At 56.0% G+C, this 17,109-nt stretch overlaps 4 protein-coding genes and 1 non-coding gene across 5 annotated transcripts; 1 reads left to right on the forward strand and 4 right to left on the reverse strand.

The window, feature by feature from the left end:
* Nucleotides 1-706: 706 nt before the first annotated feature.
* K452DRAFT_315836 (uncharacterized protein) lies at nucleotides 707-1,904 on the reverse strand. Its single transcript, XM_033543898.1, has 3 exons — nucleotides 1,748-1,904; nucleotides 1,551-1,689; nucleotides 707-1,496 (listed from the first exon to the last, which is right to left on the reverse strand). The coding sequence occupies exons 1-3, from the start codon at nucleotides 1,841-1,843 to the stop codon at nucleotides 1,039-1,041; spliced, it is 693 nt and encodes a 230-aa protein (XP_033401349.1). The 5' UTR covers nucleotides 1,844-1,904; the 3' UTR covers nucleotides 707-1,038.
* A 2,300-nt stretch (nucleotides 1,905-4,204) lies between these two features.
* Nucleotides 4,205-4,302, reverse strand: K452DRAFT_t29. The gene has a single exon. It is a non-coding gene; the product is annotated as a tRNA-Leu (tRNA).
* A 615-nt stretch (nucleotides 4,303-4,917) lies between these two features.
* On the forward strand, nucleotides 4,918-8,348 carry K452DRAFT_315837 (uncharacterized protein). The gene is made up of 4 exons (XM_033543899.1): nucleotides 4,918-5,841; nucleotides 5,889-6,191; nucleotides 6,364-6,994; nucleotides 7,090-8,348. The coding sequence occupies exons 1-4, from the start codon at nucleotides 5,048-5,050 to the stop codon at nucleotides 8,131-8,133; spliced, it is 2,772 nt and encodes a 923-aa protein (XP_033401350.1). The 5' UTR covers nucleotides 4,918-5,047; the 3' UTR covers nucleotides 8,134-8,348.
* A 345-nt stretch (nucleotides 8,349-8,693) lies between these two features.
* On the reverse strand, nucleotides 8,694-11,158 carry K452DRAFT_315838 (uncharacterized protein; the record flags this gene model as incomplete). Its single annotated transcript, XM_033543900.1, has 2 exons — nucleotides 8,694-10,699; nucleotides 10,751-11,158. 2 exons carry the CDS (start codon nucleotides 11,156-11,158, stop codon nucleotides 8,804-8,806), a joined length of 2,304 nt encoding a protein of 767 aa, XP_033401351.1. The 3' UTR covers nucleotides 8,694-8,803.
* A 188-nt stretch (nucleotides 11,159-11,346) lies between these two features.
* On the reverse strand, nucleotides 11,347-12,772 carry K452DRAFT_264843 (uncharacterized protein). The gene is made up of 3 exons (XM_033538711.1): nucleotides 12,480-12,772; nucleotides 11,899-12,426; nucleotides 11,347-11,783 (listed from the first exon to the last, which is right to left on the reverse strand). Exons 1-3 carry the CDS (start codon nucleotides 12,652-12,654, stop codon nucleotides 11,698-11,700), a joined length of 789 nt encoding a protein of 262 aa, XP_033401352.1. The 5' UTR covers nucleotides 12,655-12,772; the 3' UTR covers nucleotides 11,347-11,697.
* Nucleotides 12,773-17,109: the final 4,337 nt, after the last annotated feature.

A 17,109-nucleotide genomic window follows, 5' to 3' on the forward strand; every position in this document is an offset into this window, starting at 1 on the left:
AAGCAGCAGGAGATAAATCTTCGTCATGACTACGACCCAGCTCCGCGGGATGTCGAACCGCTTCAACGCCCTCCCCAGAACGGCCTCCGACTGACCATTGGAGTAGCAATCCATCGTATCCTATGATACTGATTCAGTAAGTAACACTCAAGCAAGAAATTCCCTAAAATCGACAGCACCACCACCACCATCAACACCTCTTCTCCACATCCTCAAGATGCACCCAATGAGCCCAAGCGCCTGCTCCTCGTCCAAGACCCGCGGCCAGCCGACGTAGCCCATGCAGCGCAAAACGAGTCTCGATACCTTACCTTGCGGCCGCTCTTGCCCAAGCTTGTCCGCTTATCAGCTCAGTGGTCGAGGTTTGCTTCGTGCAACCGTATGTGCTTGGTGTCGAGGCACTGCGTAGCTGGGCAGAGGTCGAGGTACTCCATCCACAGCTTGGGCTGACCCGTCATATTTAGGCCGCTTCTTCGTCTGCGACGGGTAGGTAGGTAGGTAGTTACCTAGCCTTGGGCCTTGGCAGCAAAACAAAGCCGTTACACTCGGGTGCGAGAGAGAGGAACTCGGTTGACATCACCGTCCTCTGCTTCAGGACGGGGCCGGGTCGGGAAACATGCCTGTCGTCCTACCCCTCAATGACGTTGTTGTGAAACAGCAGCTATACCGCTACCGGCGCCGGCCCGTATGCGAGGAGACATGCGTTCTTGGAACCATCCTTGCTTATACCAGCAGCTAACTAGTTACTACCCAACATCGAGGTAACTATCGAGGTGCTGCGATCCTGACAGGCAAGAATGCAACTGCATACATAGCACGCATTTTTCAGTTCGAGCAACAAAAAGAGTCGCAAGATTAAAGTAAAGGCAGCCTTTCGGCCTATTAGTACTTTAATTTTTTTTTTAAGAATTATAATTACACCGTCCTCGCTGCGTACGACTGCTCGCATTCCATCGGAGAGGCGGCCCTCCCATGCCTCGACTCAGGCGTATTACTTCTGTACATCAGTGAGATCGTCCACTACCCGTAGCCAGGCATCTAGAGTCCAGCGAAAGCCGCAACGGCGACACCGAGGCCCAGCACGCCCGCGACGGCGCCGCCCCTGGCCGCAGCACCCTCGAATGACGAAGCGGTGGGCGTAGCAGGGCTGGGCGTGGAAGGAGTGGTGGGGGTGGAAGCATCAGCGGACGAGGAAGGAGTGCCAGAGACGACGACGTCGGTAGCAGAGGCCGTGGAGGCGGTGCTAGGGGCGGCGCCGGAGGAGGCAGCCTCAGAGGCAGAGGACGCTACGGAGGAGACGACGGAGCCAACAGAGGAAGCGACGGAGGAGGCGACGGAAGACGCCGCAGACGAGGCTGCCGACGATGCTTCCTCAGTCACGGAGGCAGCAGCGGAGGTAGCTGCGGAGGAGGCAGGCGCTGCCGTCGACTGGATGTCGGGCACGGAGATGCTCACGCCGTACTGGCTGCAGAGAGCGACGACAGCGGAGGCAACGGCTGGGAAGTGTCAGCAGCAAGGCCCTCATGTGAGAGCAGGTAGGTGAAACTTACTGGCCTGGTCCTTGGCCTCACAGGCCTTCTGGACGCAGGGCGTGATGGTCTCGGTGAGACCGGACTTCTTGCAGTGGCACTCGTAGTCGAGGAGGCCGGAGCAGCCGTCACCGCTAAGCGTGGTGAGGAAGCATTGGAGCTTTAATGATCGATTAACTCCTACGTGCCTAATGAATGGAAAACGGGAACAGGCTTACCGAGCACTGGGGCAGGTCGTCTATGTTAAAGCCGCCCTGGGCGCTGGCGACGGAGGCCAGGGTGGTGATGGCAGCGGCGATGAAAGCGGTCTTCATGTTGACGGTGAGGGTAGTCACAAGAAACGACTGTAGACAAATTTTTGGAGTGCTGGGGCTGAGTTTGTAATTTGTGTGCAGCTACGGATGTGGCAGCAGCGGCGGTGGTGCCTCCTTATATCTTCTTTGACGAGGGGCCACTAGGTCATGTCAGTCCCGCCATTGTGGCTCTTTGTAGTTCCTTCAACAAGGCAGGGCCGCCGCGAGCGTCACATGTACAGCGAATAGCAGCCGCAGCTCGCGCGGCGCAGTACCCAGACGGGCTTAGCCATGTCTTTCCCCGCCCTCCGGCTCGAGGGAGGCAAGATGTCGATCGCGAGTGGTAGGAGAGAGATGACACTTGGCAAGGCGGGGGTAGCATGCAGCGTTATTGATCATGGTCTTACGTCGCGGGCGATACGAGGCGAGGGTGTTTGTGGGGTGAAGAAGAAGGTTCGGGAGGCAAGCCGCCCGCTAGTGCTACCCCGGATCGACGCTGCCCGCCCTGATTGGCCTGCGCGCCGGGCGCCGCTGCCGCAAAGGGCTGTCGCCGCTTCCCACCCAGTGGCGCGTGGAGTAGCATCGCCGCGCGCGCCGTGTCTCAAGTGAGCTGTCCCTCTCTACTCGAGTGGACTCTTCTTCCACCCTCTCACGCCTCTCACGCCTCTCACGCCTCTCTCTCTTAGCCCCAAAAGCATTCAAAAGAAATGCCTGGCCTTTCCGATATCTGAGTACATTTGTGTCATGAGTGAGTGCATCCTTCTTGATTGAGAAGCGGCTATTTTGAGCCCACGCAGTGTTACCTACCCAAAGGGCCATATATACGACCAGCATCGCGACCAGACGCGGCCAAAAGACCAAGCTCATCTGCGCGTCGCAACGGCAGCCATACCCAAAGGGAGCAGCGACGCTGCAATTGGCGCGGCGACCGACTGCTTGCCCGAGCGCTAGGAGAGGCACGGCTGAGCTGTCATGCGTATCCACGCAACGATCTGCAGACGAATATGCACGAGGCGCCCGCTCGATATGCGTGTGAAGACGCGGAGCGCTGCTCCGTTCGTATCGCATCAGGGATCCCCCCTGTTGCTCTGTACCTGCATCAGACCAGAGTCGCCAGATCAGTCGTGAGTGTGTGCGATCTTGAGAGGCTAGATGTCGTTGTTCCTATGCGTGTCAGCGCTGTTTTGCGTCTGGATGGGCGCTGGATAGCTGGCTGTGCACGCCACGGATGTGTCACTGACTCATTATTCGGGAACCTGCAGCTGTAAATCGAGATCTGATTGTACGTCAACCTTGGCCGGACCACATGCGCGCAAAGCTAGGCCTGCCTCGGCGAAAAGGTTGGTTGTTTAGTTCCCGACCCGACTGGGAGGCATGCCGAGGGATCTGCCTCGATTTCTCCATCGAGAACAATTCAAGAACCAAGGGTTCGCGCGGCATATTTCAGCAAATTTATGCTGTCGTCGTCGAAAAGTTTTAACCTCGGAAATTGCTTGCCTCCCAGCTTCTTCAAATGGTCCCACATGCGAAAGGTCTGACAGCACTCTGCAAGCCGCGCAGATGATTCCCGCAATTGCCGGGTCCAATAGCTTGTCAGAGGGAAAAGAAAACGTTGGCCGGAAATAGCGAGGACAGTCAGCCAAATAGATCTATTCCCAGCTCCGTGCTTGCCGCAATGCCGATTGGAACATATCAGACTCCTTCTCACGACGGTCCTCGCCGATTGACGGAATGGCTAAGAAGCTCCGCGAGCCCATCAACCCTGACCTTACAAACAACTTACGAAGAGGTATATTTCCAGGAGTTCAAACAACCCAGGTATACCCTCCGCGGCTATGCAGGGCCTGAACCGACCTGGTTGGATCAACCTTCAACTTGCAATCTTAAACTGCAGCAAATGCCACTCTTCGACCGAGCAGGAGCTCGTTCAGGCCGGGCTGGAATGAAATCCCATATCGGCGCAACGATATTCTTGCCGCCAGGAAATGATTGCTCCCATATACCAACGTAACGGTTCGTGCCGTTACACATCGGGTGTTCAAGAATTCGATGGTCGATTTGTGCCACGCTCCACTCCGATGAGGATACTGTTGTAAGAGAGAAAGAAAGAAAGAAAAGTAGAATCTCGGAGTTTCAGTGCTCCCAAGTTTGAATGGGTTGATCTGGGCCCATCTATCTTTTGGCGCCAGCCTGCCACCCTGCTCAAAGCTCACTGAGCCAGGGGATTGTAGCTCTGGAAAGGCCTGTCATGTTGTTCTCGGTTAGCATCCCCAACGGCATCTGCGGCCGTACTATTGCCGCCGTTCCACACGGACCTCAACAACACCAAAAAGAAAGATCTTTTCACCGCGCTACGGTCGCTGCGGGAGCAAAAAAATATGCTGACAAGGACGAGACTCGAACTCGCGCGGGTTGCCCCACCAGGAATTAGTGTTAAGATGACCTTAACCTGGCGCCATAACCAACTCGGCCACCTTGCCATTTGCTGATGTAAGGAGGTTTGCAAAGTGAGTTTATGATTAACGGGAGGCGTGAGAGTGAGATTAGCAAGGCTTTGCTCGCGCATAACCCCGATCAATCATAGAGCTAGGTTAGCGAAATGTCAATCTTCAGGTATCTCGAGTCTGTACTGGGATGCTGTCATGAGATATTTCGGATACGTGACAGGTTTGACCTTGAATCTCCCTGTTGAGGTATTCTCATGCTAGGTGGTGCGAGTGAGAGCTGTCCAGGGACTGAGTGGGGTGAAAGAGTCGCCAGCGCAGGCTGGTGCGCGCGAGTGCGGCGAGACGTCATGGCGCCCAGGAACATGGCTTTTTGAGAGAGGAAAACTAGGTGGTGGCTGAGGGCAGGCAGGCCTGATGACGTGCATGGAGGAAGTGAGGTTCTAGACAAGGGCAGAAGACTGCGACGATGAGCGCAGTGCTGCACAGGGAGGGAGAGGAGGTGCCAGCTAGCCACGCGTTGTCGCGTTGGGTCTGGCCGTCGGGGGAGCGGGGAGGTGCACGTTGTTGAAGGTGACACTGGCGAGCTCTCTCTGCCAATGGGAGATGACCTCACAGCTCATGCGGACCCTCGATCGTCAACTCCACCAAGACACAATCCGGTCGCCTGGATAGGCTGCCGTCCCAGCAATGTCTTTTGTGCAGAATCCCCCCTGATTTTCTTTGGCTCATGCTCCCATAAAAGCGTCCCTCCTTCTGGCTAACCTTTAGGCCCTCCACCATGTCTCGCTCTCACGCCAACGAGCCGCAGACAGCTCGCCAAACCAACGAATATGTCCGCGAAATCCTCCACGCTCCAGAACCTCCGCCTCCCATAGCTGCACGCTTCTTCTATACCAGCCCGTTGGCCATCGACGACCCGCTGAGCCCCTTGCCTCCGCAGTTGACCGGCTCCGCTGCCCCGTCAAGACAGCCACCGCGCCCATTCTCGGTTTATGACAATCGCCAACTAGACCACGCATGGCATGACCTCCGGCGGAAACTGTGGAAATATAATGAGGAAAATGGCGGCGAGAAGGGAAAGGGCTGGCGCTCAAGAGCCAACTCTGTGGCGACGCGCAAGGTTCTCGACGTTCCTCAAAATAGGAACAGAGGATATACGATACCTAACAGGCCGGATGCGCGGCCTGTCAGGGGACAACCTTCCAGGGCATACTCGTCGTCCGAGGGAGATATGCGATCCATAAGAGGCAAGAAACAAAACAATGATGAGTCTGGTCTCTTAGTGGGCTCTCTACGGGCCATCGACCCTGCCGATATTGAGATCAGTATAGACCGTAGCGCAACCACGGGCACTCCCTTTGTCCGCGCCCCTTCTAGGAGAAAAATTCGGCCGAGTGGTCTCTTACGCGAAGATACGTATGACTGGAGTGACGAGATAACATCAGCACCTAGCCAGTCTTCGAAGGAGCCAGCCCCACCACCGCCTAAGAAAAAGAGTGCACCCGTTGGCCCTTCTGCCAGAGCTCCTGTCGGGATTTCTCGACTTCATGAGGTCGTGATGCCTGGGTTGACGTGAGTTCTGTGTGACATCTTTCCGGACTCTAACTAATTTCGTACAGTATGGAGCCCATATACTGGTCCCCCCTCAATGATATAGCACCTGTGATACGGGGAACGTGGTTTTATAAAGAAAACATGCTACCAGTGGAGCCAGACGTAGCAAATCTGCTCGAGTCTGGTTATGTTTCGCTCCAGCCTTGGACAGATACGTGGAGAGATGAGCTTAATAGCGCCATTGAGGTTGGCGCCCTAGGAGAGATGAAGATTGTTCACGAATTATGGCCTGAGAGACCACGCCCCCCAAAGCAGCCCGACAGAAGCAGGCCTGGAACACGCGGTTCTGATTTCGGTATACTCCAGAGGTATGTATGTTTTGGTTTTACCTTGCCAGGTGATGTGTGTCACATAGCACATCTGCCTTCCTTTTCCTTCAAATTTTTTTCTCTTTTGTTTTTACTATCAAACCGATAGGCGCGTCGTGTGGATGTCGACTTCTTCGCCTAAACACAGAGAATTTGTCTAACTATCTCACAGTTCCCTGGATGAACCCGGACTAACGCCTGAGCAAGAACGTGAAGAAGCAGTCGAACATGCGAAAGACATGATAGATATATCCAATGGGACTGAAGGGCCAGACAACAAGGCTGCCGGAACTACAAATTTTGGCAGGGATGGCCGAAAGCGGATTTACCCCAATGCTGTGGTGATTTACGCAGATGAAAAAGAAGCTTACATCCTCCGACCAAACCTACAACCATCTGCGTACTATGGCCGGCGGCCCCTTGCCAACTACATCCGCAAAGGCCGGAAAATCGGTGTTCAAGTGGTCCGCGGCTTCGACCAAGCAATTTGGGATAAGTTATATCCTCAAAAGGTGGGCCCTACAATGGAGAAAGCCCAAGAAGGAGTTTCGACCTCACAGGCAGGAGCGCCTCCGTATGGCCGGATGAAGTTTGACACGGCGCTCTCGCATTCAGAAAGGCCAGAGGTGACTGACTTGGTACTCGTTATTCACGGTATCGGACAGAAGCTTTCTGAGCGTATGGAGAGCTTCCACTTCACTCATGCAATCAATGCGTTCCGGAGAGAGGTAAACGTGGAGCTGGGTACCGACAGTGTTAAGACACATCTTCGTAAAGACGGTGGAGGAATTATGGTGTTACCTGTAAGTTTTGGACATCGGCAACCTGAATTACCAGGAACCTAGAAGCTGCTTCACATGGTCCGCCTTCTATAAGAATTGAACTGACAAAACAATAGGTCAATTGGCGCTTGAGCCTTTCATTCGAAGAAGGCGGCTACCGGGATGAAACAGAAAACCCTGCGTCAAACCAGTACAGTCTTAAAGATATCACACCGGAAACCCTCCCGTCTGTGCGAAACATCATCAGTGATGTCATGTTGGACATTCCGTATTACCTCTCAGCCGAACATAACCCAAAGATGATAACAGCTTGCATTCAGGAAGCTAACCGCATATATCGTCTTTGGTGTAAGAACAATCCAGGCTTTGCGGATTGGGGAAGAGTACATATCATCGCGCACTCCCTGGGAAGTGTCATGGCAGTTGACATTCTCAGTCGCCAACCGTCGGCGGCAGCTCCGGAGTGGGGTGATCCAGCAACACCAGAGGATAAGCTACCGACAAATCATTTCCTGTTCGACACGAGGAATCTGTTTCTTTGTGGTAGCCCCGCAGGCTTCTTCCTCCTGCTTAAAAAGGCAGCACTCCTACCACGTCACGATCGACGCAAGCCCGACGCCGAGAGCAATAATGGACCAGGTGTCGCGGGTGATGAAGGCACATACGGTTGTCTAGCCGTAGAAAACATCTACAACATCATCAACCCATACGACCCAGTCGCGTACCGCATGAACGCCACAGTCGACACGGCCTACGCTGCAGCACTCAAACCAGCCTTCGTGCCCAGCGCCAGCACATCATGGCTCACGTTAGCAAACCCATTCCGCAGCACGAACAGCAGCGGCGGCGATGGTAACAATGTCAAGCCCGGGCGCGTGACACGGCTGCCGTCGAACGTGGAGCTGGAGACGCACAACTTCACGCGCGAGGAGATTGCCGAGGAGCGCGCCTACGCGCTCAACGACAACGGCCAGATCGACTACTTCCTCAAGTACGGCGGCGGGCCGCTCGATATCCAGTACTTGACCATGCTGGGCGCCCATAGTAGCTACTGGCTGTCGCGCGACTTTGTGCGCATGATTGTTGTGGAGACGGGGAGGTCATTTGGGAAGGAGGGGACGGTGCCGGCCATGAGGGCGGTGAAGAAGACGGCGAGGTAGAGGAGAGGGAATAGCTATCGGCGGTGCTGTTGTTGGTGGAGGGTCGTGATGTAGAATGAGTGGCAAGAGTGGTCGGTTATTGTGTAGGGGTTAGTCGGAGGATACGTGCGTGGTGTGCGGCTTGGTTCTGGAGTCTGGTTTGACGTGGCGTGTTGCAGCTTGTCCCATAGATACCCTAGATTGAAAAAAGCTAATATCACACAAACATCTCTGCTTTTCTCTTTTGATCTCAGGTAGTAGCAGTTTTGTGAGCAAAAGTTTTGCTGCAGTGACGGTACTTAAGTGTTGTTTCGGCATGAAGTTACTTTGCAACGCGGCTTTTAATTAAAAGCTCGATTAAAGGAGCACAGTGCTGATATTTCAAAACTAGTTGTGAATTCTGCAAGAGACTATAATGAATCTAGGCAAGAAGGTCTGGTATTTCGTTCTTGCTCGGACATCTCCTTGTCTTGGATATCTGCCTTACAGCGCCTCTATGGTTCTAACACGCAGATTTAAAAAGTAGGAACCATGTCTTAAAGCAGAATCTCTAAATTCGAGAACGACTTTATTATAAGAGAGCTTCCTCAATTCGGACACTTAGGCACACTTCCTCTCATACATCTTTCAAAGACAATGACATGCAGTACAAATCCAGCCACCACCCTATCAAATCACGCAAAGCACGTAACTAAGCAAACCCCAGCCCCCTCACCTCCTCATCGTCCCTCAGCGCCAGCCTAACCTCCTCATCACTAACCCCCAGCCTCACCCTCCCCACGCGCTCCCCCCTCCTCGTCTCCACGCCCACCACCCCCGCCTCCATCAACTCCACCGCCGCGCCCCCCATCCCCAGCACGCGCGGCGCACGGCGCTCGATGGCGGCTTTCGTCCCAGCCGGCCGGCCCCGCCGCGGGGCATCGGGCTTTGCCGTGTCGATGTTACTGTGGTTCCACTCGCCCTCGCCGAGCAGGATCGTCTGGATGGGCTCGTTCGGGCTCATGGCCGCGAGGTTGCGCGCCTCCTCTAGCACGTCGCCTAGCACGGCTTCTTGGATGCCGGTGCGGCGCACGCGGGCTAGCAGCGCGGCGAGGAAGAGCTTGGATGCGAGTGGGAGGGCGCGCAGGGCTTGCTGCAGTGGACTGCTGGTTGCTTCGGTGATGGCTTGTTTGATTGTGGCGATAGTGACCGTGGGTGTTGTTTTTGCCGTGGCAGCAGCAGAAGCCGCAGCAGCGCGTCCCGGCGTTTTACTGGGCGTGTTGGGTGCTGTGTCGGCTGCTGCTGCTGTGGACTCCAGGGCTGTGGCTTCGGCGAGCTCGACGGCGCGCCGGCAGATGTCGAGGGCGCGGCGAGCGTCGCCAGAGACGGCGGCAACTTTGCGGGCGGCGAATTGGATGGCGTCGGGGTGGACGATATTGCCGGGGACGTTGCTGAGTCGCGACTGTATAATTGACATGAGTTGGTCATGCGTGTAACCCGGGAAGGTGATACGCGTAAGGCCTAGACGACTACTGATCTTGTTGCTGAGAGTGCGTTCAGGAAGATCCATTGTGTTAGCGACGGCGAGGACAATCAGCCTGCTATGTCGCAAGCCTGGCCAGTTGAAAAAGTTGTACATGACGCTTTGGTTCTTGGTCACGAGCTGATCCAATTCGTCCATCAGCACCACGCATGGCACTCGCCTAGGACTGGGGCTGGAAAATTCTCTTTCCAATAATTCGAGAGCATGAGAAGGACTGACTCTGTCGCCGCGTAAGGCTTCCCAGAGCAACGAGTACGATTGGTGAGGGTCAGTGACCTTCATGCCGTTGATTTCGACAAATATGAAGTCGTCGAGCTCTTCTGCCATCACCGAAGCGTTGAGTTGAGCAACTACTTCACGGACAGTGGCTGTTTTTCCGGTCCCTGGCGTGCCGGATATGTAAATGCATGACCCTGAGCCATCGGTAATGGCCGCTTCAAGATGCGAATAGACAGTTGAAAACTCATCTTCTCGACAAGGCAAGGAAGCGGGCACGGAAGATACGTGAAGCTGGTTTCGCGCAACTTGGTAAGGCGAGGCAAGCACATTTGGGGAAAGGACCCGGGTCCCGAGAGGAGTAAACTCAAGCGGCTTTTTGACAACAATGCGCTTATGCGTGGGTGTCATAAACTTGCGTGGCGTAAAATCCTTTCGTTTTGACGTAGGAGTGGTTGCATCGTTCAACTTTCGGCGCTTTCTGGGTGTATGCGGAACGTCGTCTTCGTCATCCGGCGCGACGAACTCATCCAAATCTGCCTTACTCGGCCCCTTTGGTACTTGACGCTTTCGCGTTTCTTTGGTTTGGTTCTTCACCAACTCGAGTAAATCACCAATGTTTCCTTCTTCACTGTAGACGTCCTCCCATACGAATGGCTCGGTGTACGTTGCTGTCCGCGTGTTACATCCACGTTGACAGATGAAAACTTTACCATAATCCTTTGATGTACGCGGGATCTTTCCAGTGGGCCATTTTTGAAGAAAGGAATCCTTGGACATCACTATTGCTGTACCGTTGATGGTAGTCAAGGGGTTATCATCGAAATTTGCGGTGATATAGAGCTCGTTCTAGCCAATATCAGCATTGCGTATATTCACCGAGCCGTCGGTAGTACTCACTTCCAGATAATCAGTCCGTCTTTTCGTCTTGTTACGGATTTCACTGGGTGTAGAGAACCACATGAATTTGGCCTGTTTCTCATCTTCGCCTGCATCCACATCGCCATCGAAGAGGTCACAAACGATGCCGACCCATGCTTCGTTGCCTTCGGCTTTCAACAGCACAGTGTCTCCGACCTTACACTGAAAACTGCCCATACGAGCACCGACTATTTCCCTTTGAGGCTCTTGCACCTGACTGCTCTTTCTCTTTCGCGACTTGGTGGACGACACATCGCGTTCTTCATAAATCCACTCCCAAGGATGATCATCAAGACCGAGTTCGTCGTCAGAGTCTTCGCGCAAAACGCCGCCGCCTTTGAGCCATTGACGTGCTCTTTCAGTCGTCGTCTTCTTGCGGCCTGGCATGGTGTGGGTTTGCAGTTCTGGCTGGCATCGGACTTTGGGTCGTGTTCGCCGATGTGACGGCGAAACGCGCGCAGCACGTGACTTGCTTACATCATCAAAGCGATTTCATGCAGGATCTGAATCTGATCTCGCTCACATCTCCGGTCAACACTCTATCTCGAAACGTTTCACAGTCTACAGCAAACACTCTGAGGATATATCTGGATGATCATAATAACGTTGGTAGATTTTCTCTTTCAAATTTCAACCGATCGCGCCGTCCATCGAGCGCCCTGCCCGAGTTGGAATTCAAAGTCCGCTAGAAATGGACAAACCCAAACGCCTACGCCCATGCATATCATCTGACAGAATCCTGGATCGGCGGATCCGCCTGCTAGTGCCAATCCCGGCAAAATATCAGAAGCGACTGTCCTTTGAAACTCCTACGCTTAGCGAATGGTGGTATCTTGAAAATGCGACTCCAAAAGGTAATATACAGGAAGACAACAGCATGTCTCTCAGAAAGCCGGCCACGTGTAAAGGAAACGTGCGACAAGAGATCAAAAGCAGTGAAGATTTGGCGGCGTCCCAGGCAGTGATGCCGGGGTCGCCGGTGTGTAGAGGTTGGATGAATCGGGCGGCGAGCCTGACGAAGAACCGAAAGATTCAGAAAGAGGTGGGGTCTTTGGAGAGGTTTCCATGTCAGTCGGGTGCTTTCTACGGTCGGTTGTACTGACGGAGAGGGTGTATTACATGAGCACCTGAGCCCTGGTAGGAATGCGACACGGGAATGTCAATTCCTGCCATGGAAGCATAGTTCATGCTAAACGGACTGATCTCTTCGTCGCTGTAGAACTCCTGCTTGGTCGCTTGGCCAATGCTTGGTAACGTGCCAGGGTAGGCCGACGAGATGGGTGGCAGGTAAGGAGTGAAGACTTGCGGCTCCGCCGTGGTGATCGGGATCGCATGGTAAGGTGACTGCGAGTATGACGAGTACGTCATGTCCGGAGCTGGGTAGGTCGAGTACGCGAAGGGTGGCGGCGACGTGGAAAGCTGCCGCGTGTACTGGTGCGAGAACAAACTGCGATCGTCGTGGCCATGTGCGTATTGGCTCTGCGGCACCTCCGGAGTCCGGCGGCTGTAGTCGGCCGGTTCTACCGCATCGCTAGAGGCCTCCTCGCGAGGCTGAGCATGTGAGCGGTCGAGCTCGGCTGGGCGCTGTTCCGGCGAGGCTGAGTTCGACGCGGCTCTCCGCTCAAGGTCTTCGAGCCTCTTCTTGAGCTTCTTGCCTGGAAGGATGTCAGTACCGGGGCTCACGAAGCTCGCGGGTTGCTTTGCGTACGGTAGTTGCGCTGGGCAATCCGGTTCTGTATCCGCCTGCGCTCGGCAAGGTCGGAGATCTTGGTCCAGTCCTCATTCGGGTTGGCACTAGGACTGAAGGCACTGCTAGTGCCCGAGTACCTGTGCGTCGAGACGGCGGACTGTGCGTAAGGGTAGGTAGCGGCCTGGCGATGCATGGTGGTGATGGTGGTGGTGGTGGTGGTGGTGGTGGAGTTGGAGGAGTTGGAGTGGCCCAGGCTGAGTGAAGAGGTATTGAAGAGGTATTATATGGGAGAGTGGTGGTGGTGGTGAGGTTTGATGTCGGGGCGATCTTTGCCCGGGGGGAGGTCGGGCTTGATATTTATCAGCTTCGAGGCTGCTCCCAGATGTCTACGGCAGCAATCCTCACAGCTGCATAGGGCACTGGCAACCCCTGCAACGGTCCTTCACGGGCCATGGGCATGGGGCCAGGGTCGACTTGCGCACGCTGGCTTGGCCGTTGGGCGCAGACCTGCAGTCGACCAGATATGGGCGGAGGGTCGAATGCAACCCTGCCGAGCTAGCGCTTAGCAATCCTGCGGATCCAGTCGCGAGGCTGCTGTATATTTGGCAGCGCTAGGCCCAAAGCTACAAGGCTGCAGGGCGTCCAGGTAGACGGAATCGAGGGGATGGCTGACACGGCCGCGCTGCAGGCCCGCCGGCCCCCGTCCGCTGCCTACACTGCCCACTTGGTGGGCGGTCTGAAGGGTGCGACTCTCGGGGTCAGTGGCTTTGGCCGGTCGAGTGATCGTCGTGAGGAGCAGTTCAGCCCGCTCCGGCGCCATGATGCGATCGGCCGACACCATCGGCTTCCCGCGAGCACATGCCAGTTGCGGGCGCGGCGGACGTCAAGGCCATGCGTGTGACTCGACACAGGGTCGTCTCGTAGGGCTCGAGGGGTCGGTACACCGCTTGCAGGCGGGGCAGCGAGCGTTTGCCGTTTCCGGTCTAGCCACGCTCCGAGCCGGACGGACGAATTGTTGCTGCTGCCTGGAGACACCTAAAGCCATCTAAGCGTCTGACCCAGTCCCAGCGATCCGCCAGCCCTATGCACCACCGCCGCCAAAGTCCTCAGCTTAAGTCGGTGAGCTGATCGATCTAGACCCGCGCGTTGAAACACTGACGTCGTCTAGCTGTTGAAACACTCAGCCTCCCCGGTCGAGCGTCCTCTCCGTCCCGACCGTTCCTCTCTCTCCCCCGGACCTGCCGTTAACGCCGCTTCCGCACGACTCCTACCTCCGCGCCCCCATCGACGATGCCGCCTTTTGGGGGCCAAAATCCTTCCAAGCTCTGCTTCGCCTACCGCTGAGCCACCCCACGCTTCGCTGTGCGTGCGTGTGGCTTGTCATCCACCCGCGTGTTGGTTGACCCACGATCTGCCGCTACCCATCACATCTAAGCACCTAATCCGCCCGCCCCTCTCAGCAACACCCACAGGGACACGACCGGCCGATCAATCATCCGTGTCCATCCCTTCACGCCGCTTTCTTCAGCCCGAGGTGGCCGTCACAGTGCCGCGTGCACCGCTTGGTCGCATTGTTTCGGATCGCCAGAAAGCTAATGTACCTTCGTAGACGAGCGTGGTACCAACAGACTGCATGAGCAGGCATGCTAGTGCTGGAGCCATCTCCTGGACGGATCCCCATACAGCGCTATGGTCCAAGGTCGCCGACGCGAAGCAGATCGCCCACCGCCCCGCGGAGCCACGGCATCTCTGCTCCCCGTTGCGCTCTTTCCAAGAGAGAGGACCAGATCTGCAGACTGTAACTGCCCAGACTTGGCTTCTGTGGTCTGTAAGCCCTATACCCGCAGTCAGTTAAGTCTCCAATCTCGGTCACCTTCTGGGACTGATCTGATCCCCAGTGTCGGTCTGGCTGCGGGTCCTCCCGACCTCCGTCCCTGTGCTGAGGCACTGGATGCCCGCCAGCCGTTAGGGCTTGCAGTGCCGGCGAGCATAAGCACTAAGCCTCGAGTCCCTGCAAGCAAGGCGCAAGCACGAGCTCTCCCAGTAACAAATCAGCTATCTCAGCAACAAAACATTCTGGCAGGGGAGTTGATTGGTGTTGTTTGAGGATTTCCTCGACTCCAGTTGCTTTCATTTGTGCGTCACTCAAGCCAGCCCCCGATTTGCTCCATTGTCCAGGACTCACCGGACAACCATCGTGAGTTACAGCCTTACATGCTGTGCGAGCCTACGGCCCACGCTATGTTGGTAGTTTCACAGCACGCGGAGAGGTTTGTTTCATGTCCAAATTTAGCGCATCCACGCGTCCTTGACAGCACTGTCAGTGTGGATGGCTGAAGGATCAACAACAGCACGAGGGTAGTGGTCTGGCAGGTGCCCATTCAGCGTTTTAGGATGATCCCGGAAGCATAAAAGTAAGAGGGACCGTTGTGAAAAGACGTCACAGAAATCCTTCCCAAAAGCAATTTGGGCAAGTTCTGCCTTGATGAGCTCTGCGTCTCCTCAAAGCCTCCACGAACCGTCTGCACTAACCGTTTGAGGAAGATTCCAGCGGCGGCCGCGTGGCTCCAGTCAGATTTATGCCTCCGGTAAGGCGGTGGCTGCCATGAGGAATGTCAACCATGTTAGATGCATGCATCTCCAACCACGCGTGCCTTGACAGTTGCTGCTGGAAATAGAACAGCAAAGCTTTGTGGCTTACTGCGGATGGCGCGCCCTGACAGTCCTCGAGCTTTGGACGGTAGTCAGCCGGCCGCTTGATACAACGGCGTTGATATAGCGCATTCTCCCTCGCTTCCCTCTCCAGGAAGCTTTTGCACAGCCGAGCCTCTCATTCCACGAGTTGAGGCGGCTTCTGATACGGACAAGATCTTCGCTATCATATTTTGTTTTTGGTTCGAGAGCAACGTATTGATGCGCTAAAACACCAGCGACCCTCGACCTCAAGGTCGGATGTACGGGTGCCAAGGACCGATTTCCGCTCCAACATCTAGTTTGCTCTAGAATAACCGCACTTTTCGAATTCCTTCCGGCTCCCACTAACAAACTTGGTAAACGGTGCAGTGCACGTTAACGTTAACTCAACATTAACCCAATCTGTTCGGACGCGGGCTCCGCACAAACCCCGATGATGCGAACGCTACGAAGTAGGTGGCAGCCGAGCGCCAAACCCCAATACTCCGCTAGCGATATGCCCTCCGACGCCGACCCCGAGGACACCGACACCGACACCTGCATGGGGCCTGTCGTGGCCCCGCATGCTGCAGCTAGCCTACGTTCCAGATAACGGCACCGCCGAAGGGGTCACGTTGTTGCTATGGGGACTAGCTACGGGTGTTCGTTCGCCTTGAAAGCGGTCCCGAGTAGATTAGGTGCATGCCGCTCTCCATGCGAAGCGCTTGGCGAAGCGCGCGCTCTTCATTATCCGTGGCCACGCAACCGTGACTCATTGGTCACAAATCGGCGACGCCGAAGAGCCGCATCGCACAACCTTTGTAGCGAGGGCGCAACTAGTTGCTCGTAGGCGGGGAATGCTGCGACGGTTGCCTTGAGTCGCGAACCTGATCTCGTGATGCTTTTCCTTGGACCTAGATTGCATTGGACGTACGCTGAGGGGGCGCGCGGCACGCGTCTGCGAGAGGGCGCCGTCGACATTCTTTTCGTATTCGCTTGGTTTTCCCGGTTGCTGCTACATTCGTAGCCCGTGGTGCCTGATAGAGTGACATCGCGCGGGCGGGCTGGCGGGCTGGCGGGACGGGGGGAGGGGGGGGATGTCTTGGCCGGCCTCGAGCACTGCTCAAAAGCAGTAGAAGTTTACGAGGGAGAGCGAACAAAAGCAGCGAGGCAGACCATCGCCTGCCCGCTCAGAGTGCTGACTAGACTCGGTCCCCACGTCTGGGGACGCAGGACGCGTCGCGAAGGGCATAAGCTCGACGCGGCTCATCCAGCCCTACGCAGCAGGCCGCTTGCCTAGGTGCTTGCCCGCCGCTCGTGCTTGACCGTCGTCATCAGATCGGCTAATCAAACGAACAGGAATGCGCGCAGCAACAAGCAGCACGAGACACGGCGGGGCTTGGCAATAATGCGGAGAGTGGAAGCGAAAGTGAGGCAGGCAAGCAAGCAAGCAAGCAATCAAGCAGGCAGGCAGGCGGGTAGGTCTAGATGCGGGGTTTTGATCAACAGAGTAGGAAGAAGGTTCGTTAGTTGGGACGGCGAGGTCCCGCATCCCGGAGTTAGGAGTAACTAGGTGGCAGGACACAGATGGGGCAAGGAAGGGAAGGGGGGGAAGCGGAGATGGATGGGACTGGGGAGCGAGGGCGCGGGGAGGGCTATTTTTGGGCAAGGGTGGTTGGGTGCACGTCACGCTGCGCGCGGCGGCGACGACGACGACGACGGAGACGCGTGCGCCCTGTTTCCTTTCCAACACACACACACACACACCCCTCCATTCCCCCCAATCCTTCTGTTCCTCCCCGGACTGCTCGGACGTTGGGGAGGGGAGGAACGGCTTAGAAAGCAGCACGAGACCAGCCGGCTCGCAAGCTTCCGCGGGCGTTGCCGGCGGCCGGGTTTCGAGCTGTGGTGCCACGGAAGCCTCGCCACATCCTCGAGCTCGAAGGGCAGCGGCGGCAGCGTGGGGAGAGAGAGT

The sequence above is a fragment of the Aplosporella prunicola genome (assembly GCF_010093885.1).
Source record: "Aplosporella prunicola CBS 121167 unplaced genomic scaffold K452scaffold_4, whole genome shotgun sequence".
Classification (NCBI taxonomy): Eukaryota; Fungi; Ascomycota; class Dothideomycetes; order Botryosphaeriales; family Aplosporellaceae; genus Aplosporella; species Aplosporella prunicola.

What these genes read in the sequence shown, in the direction of transcription:
- K452DRAFT_315836 (XM_033543898.1), bottom strand. Translation starts at nt 1,843, where the DNA reads ATGAAGACCGCTTTCATCGCCGCTGCCATCACCACCCTGGCCTCCGTC. An exon ending in ACGACCTGCCCCAGTGCTCG is followed by an intron (nt 1,690 to 1,747) that starts GTAAGCCTGTTC and finishes CGATCATTAAAG; the next exon opens with CTCCAATGCTTCCTCACCAC. An exon ending in TGAGGCCAAGGACCAGGCCA is followed by an intron (nt 1,497 to 1,550) that starts GTAAGTTTCACC and finishes GACACTTCCCAG; the next exon opens with CCGTTGCCTCCGCTGTCGTC.
- K452DRAFT_315837 (XM_033543899.1), top strand. Translation starts at nt 5,048, where the DNA reads ATGTCTCGCTCTCACGCCAACGAGCCGCAGACAGCTCGCCAAACCAAC. An exon ending in GATTTCGGTATACTCCAGAG is followed by an intron (nt 6,192 to 6,363) that starts GTATGTATGTTT and finishes ACTATCTCACAG; the next exon opens with TTCCCTGGATGAACCCGGAC. An exon ending in GAGGAATTATGGTGTTACCT is followed by an intron (nt 6,995 to 7,089) that starts GTAAGTTTTGGA and finishes ACAAAACAATAG; the next exon opens with GTCAATTGGCGCTTGAGCCT.
- K452DRAFT_264843 (XM_033538711.1), bottom strand. Translation starts at nt 12,654, where the DNA reads ATGCATCGCCAGGCCGCTACCTACCCTTACGCACAGTCCGCCGTCTCG. An exon ending in GATTGCCCAGCGCAACTACC is followed by an intron (nt 12,427 to 12,479) that starts GTACGCAAAGCA and finishes ACATCCTTCCAG; the next exon opens with GCAAGAAGCTCAAGAAGAGG. An exon ending in GCATTCCTACCAGGGCTCAG is followed by an intron (nt 11,784 to 11,898) that starts GTGCTCATGTAA and finishes GTTCTTCGTCAG; the next exon opens with GCTCGCCGCCCGATTCATCC.